The 3,385-nt window shown below is 44.4% G+C and overlaps 1 protein-coding gene across 1 annotated transcript; it reads left to right on the forward strand.

Annotated features, from left to right (window-relative positions):
* Positions 1–646: 646 nt before the first annotated feature.
* LOC124690199 lies at positions 647–2,542 on the forward strand. Its single transcript, XM_047223616.1, has 3 exons — positions 647–1,079; positions 1,485–1,857; positions 2,460–2,542. Exons 1-3 carry the CDS (start codon positions 744–746, stop codon positions 2,540–2,542), a joined length of 792 nt encoding a protein of 263 aa, XP_047079572.1. The 5' UTR covers positions 647–743.
* The last annotated feature ends 843 nt before the right edge of the window (positions 2,543–3,385 follow it).

Here is a 3,385-nt window from a genome sequence, read left to right on the forward strand (position 1 = left end):
CTCATTCTTTCGCTCTCACTTCTTGGAAAAGCCTTGACTTTATGTTAAAAATTGATCTTGCCAAAGCTTTCGATAGGGTAGAATGGCACTTCATTGTTGCCGCTCTTGCACGCAAAGGGCTTCATGATCATTTCATTAATCTTGTGCATGCTTGCATTTCCTCGCCAAATTTCTCGGTGATCGTTAATGGCCAATCGTTTGCAAAGTTTAGTAGTAACAGAGGCATCAGGCAGGGATGCCCGTTATCTCCATATCTTTTTGTCTTCACAGTGAATGAACTATCTCTAGCACTTCAGGACGCCCTGCAAGCCAATCAACTCACAGGTATTTTACTTGGACCAAATTGCCCACCTATACACTCTCTAATGTTTGCAGATGACCTAATTATTTGTGGCAGAGCTAATGTCCAGGAAGCTCAAGAAATATCCCAAATCCTTGATCATTTTTGCCACCACTCTGGCCAAACTCCAAACTGGAGCAAATCAGGAATTCTTTTCAGTAAGAGTGTTACTATGCAGGTTAAAGAAGATATTCGAAGGTTCTAACCAGCTCCAGACATAGACAGTTCCTTCACACATTTAGGCCATCCTCTCATCCTACCCTCCAAAGATAGATCGGCTACTTATGCTTTTGTTTATGACAAATTCAAATCCAAGCTCTGCACATATAAAGCTAATCGTCTTTCGCATGCAGCTAGATTAACACTCATAAAATCTGTATTCTCCTCCATTCCTGTCTATTACATGTCGAACCTTCTTTTCTCAAAAAAGTTTCTAGCTAAACTGACAGCGATTATCAGAAAGTTTTGGTGGACAGGTGTTCAAGATGATCAAACAACTAGAAGTCTTTGCCTACGGGCATGGGCTGATGTTTGTATCGACAAAAATATTGGTGGTCTTGGTATTAGAAATTTGCAGGCAATCAACCAAGGACTCATCCTCTCGGCAGCTTGGAGATTGGCGAATGAACCACACAGCCAGCTAGCTCAGATCCTTAAGGCCAAGTACCATCCAGATACTTCCATTTGGAGAGCGAAACCAAATAAACCTAAATCAGCCTTCTGGTATGCAATTCTTAAGGTAAAACCGCTTTTAGTTTCAGCTTCTTTATATCAGATTGTTGATGGGAATAGTTCTATATGGAGTTCTCCTTGGTTTTCTGGTTGGGAAGACATTTATGATAATCTCATATTACAACAACAACCTTTTGTTTATCCTGCACAAATTAAAGACCTTTGGATTCATGGGCATAAAATTTGGAACACAAACTTGATTAATTCTCTATTTAGTACTGAAACTACAAATGCTATTCTCCAAACACCCATCATTAATGCCAATGGAGAGGATACTTTGATTTGGAAACCTACCCCAACAGGTCGGTTCTCCCCCAAAAGTGCTTATAGGCAATGTTTTAATAATCTTGATCTCCCACCGAGGCAAAGACCCAAGATTGTGCCACCACAGGTTATATCTCTTCTTAAACAGGTTTGGCGGGACAAGCAGCTGGCACCAAGAGTCCAAACCTTTGCATGGAGGCTACTTAGGAAAGCGCTCCCTACTGGTAAGAGGGCGAGCAGGTACTCAAAGCATATCAAGGAAAACTGCTCTAGATGTGGCAATTTGGAAGATGAAATGCATATGCTATTCTTGTGCCCTTTTTCTAAGGCTGCATGGTACAGTTACCCTTGGTTTATTAAAACTGAATTTATTGCTAAACATCATCCGTCGGTTGCTGATATGATTACTCACTTCTCAACATCCTCAAATAAACGTTACTACTCTTTACACATTCTTGTGGTGCCTTTGGAAAGCACAAAACGATACTTTATTTTGCAGGAAAGTAAGCAGGCCTTCACAGGTATATGGAGCAGCAAATGCAATAATCAAGGGAACCAATTTAGAAGACAACAAATCTACACATCAGCAAAGACACGAGAACACACAATGGCCAATCCAAATGTCTTCTCCAATTCCTCAAGCTCAACATGATGACTACTTCACAGGAAATGTTATCTATTGTGACGCAGCATGGGGAACAAAAACAGGGGAAGACAACAGCCGAGCTGGACTAGGCATCATCATACACATGCATAACAATCAACATCTCCGGCAGCTGCATGTTTCAGCGCTTTCTCTGCCAGCGTCCTCGCCTTTACAGGCAGAGACTTATGGGCTGCTCCTAGCAACAAAGCTAGCAGACCTTCACGCGATTCAAGACCCCTACTTTTACACCGACAGGTTCGGTGTTAGCGTTGGCGGCGGCATCTCCAACTCTATTCAACGCTCCGGAGTCAATGGGAGAACGAGGCCTCATCTTGCGGCAATCCAGGCCTCTCCATCATTTCACCGCAATAAAATAGCCAATATTAACGGGAGCGGGAATGTCAAAGCGAGATCATCGGGCTCGTTTAGCTCTTAGAGTTAAGAATGCTTCTTTAGCTATTCGATGCTTATGCCCAGAAGCAGGTCAATGTCCTGGCAAGGACATCCTTTCTGTATCTAGCGTGGATCCTTTCACGCTTATCTCTGTAAAATGCACATAAGTTCAATAAAATTTATGTTAAAAAAAAGTTCCAGACAAGGAAAATCCCGGCTCCAGCCGAACGACGGGTCTTCATCTTGATATGTGTTCCTCGCAAAGGGAGATCCCCATATGGAATGTCGTGGCAGATCTAGACATCGGCCACGTGTCGGGGAGCACAGATGCCGAGGGAAGCCTCGGGGCACCTTCGACGGAGCATGTATTGTCGCTGCTGCAAGGGGTGTGGCACCAATGCTAGCACACGCTGAGATGACAGAGGTTACGGAGGTTAAGGTTATTGATAAGGGGTGGCCCGATCTTCTCAGTAAGCAACGGTGGTGATGATGATCACGGGGTGATTGCAGCGGATGTAACTTGATGAAGTGGATGATAACTTGTATGACGCAACGAGATCTCTCGATTGGTCCCTGTCGCTAATGCAACAGCTCTCAACCCTGCAAGATATTCACAACTCCACACACTTGCGCACGTAGCCGTCTACAACGAAGCGGTAAGTTGCAACCGTCTAATTCCCAATGGAACAGCAGATCACACAAGACTTTTATCACGATCTACACAATATCAAGCAATAAGGTGTAGGGAATTCAATAGTTTTGCAGAGCAAACAACTAAGAACTAGGGTTTATCTTAAACATGGTCTAAAACAGCTAGGGGGCGTCCTGGGCACTTATATAGGCGTCCGGGACGACTTCTGGTCGAAAAGATACAAGAATAACCGACCCAGAATAGATCTGGTCGAGACAGACTCGGACATGGCCGGTCTGGAATCCGGTTGACCGGGCTTGGGACCGGGCTGGCCGGTCTAAACCGAGCTAGGGACCGGGCGGCAACCGGAAGTGTCGCA

Source organism: Lolium rigidum, chromosome 2, assembly GCF_022539505.1.
Source record: "Lolium rigidum isolate FL_2022 chromosome 2, APGP_CSIRO_Lrig_0.1, whole genome shotgun sequence".
NCBI lineage: Eukaryota > Viridiplantae > Streptophyta > Magnoliopsida > Poales > Poaceae > Lolium > Lolium rigidum.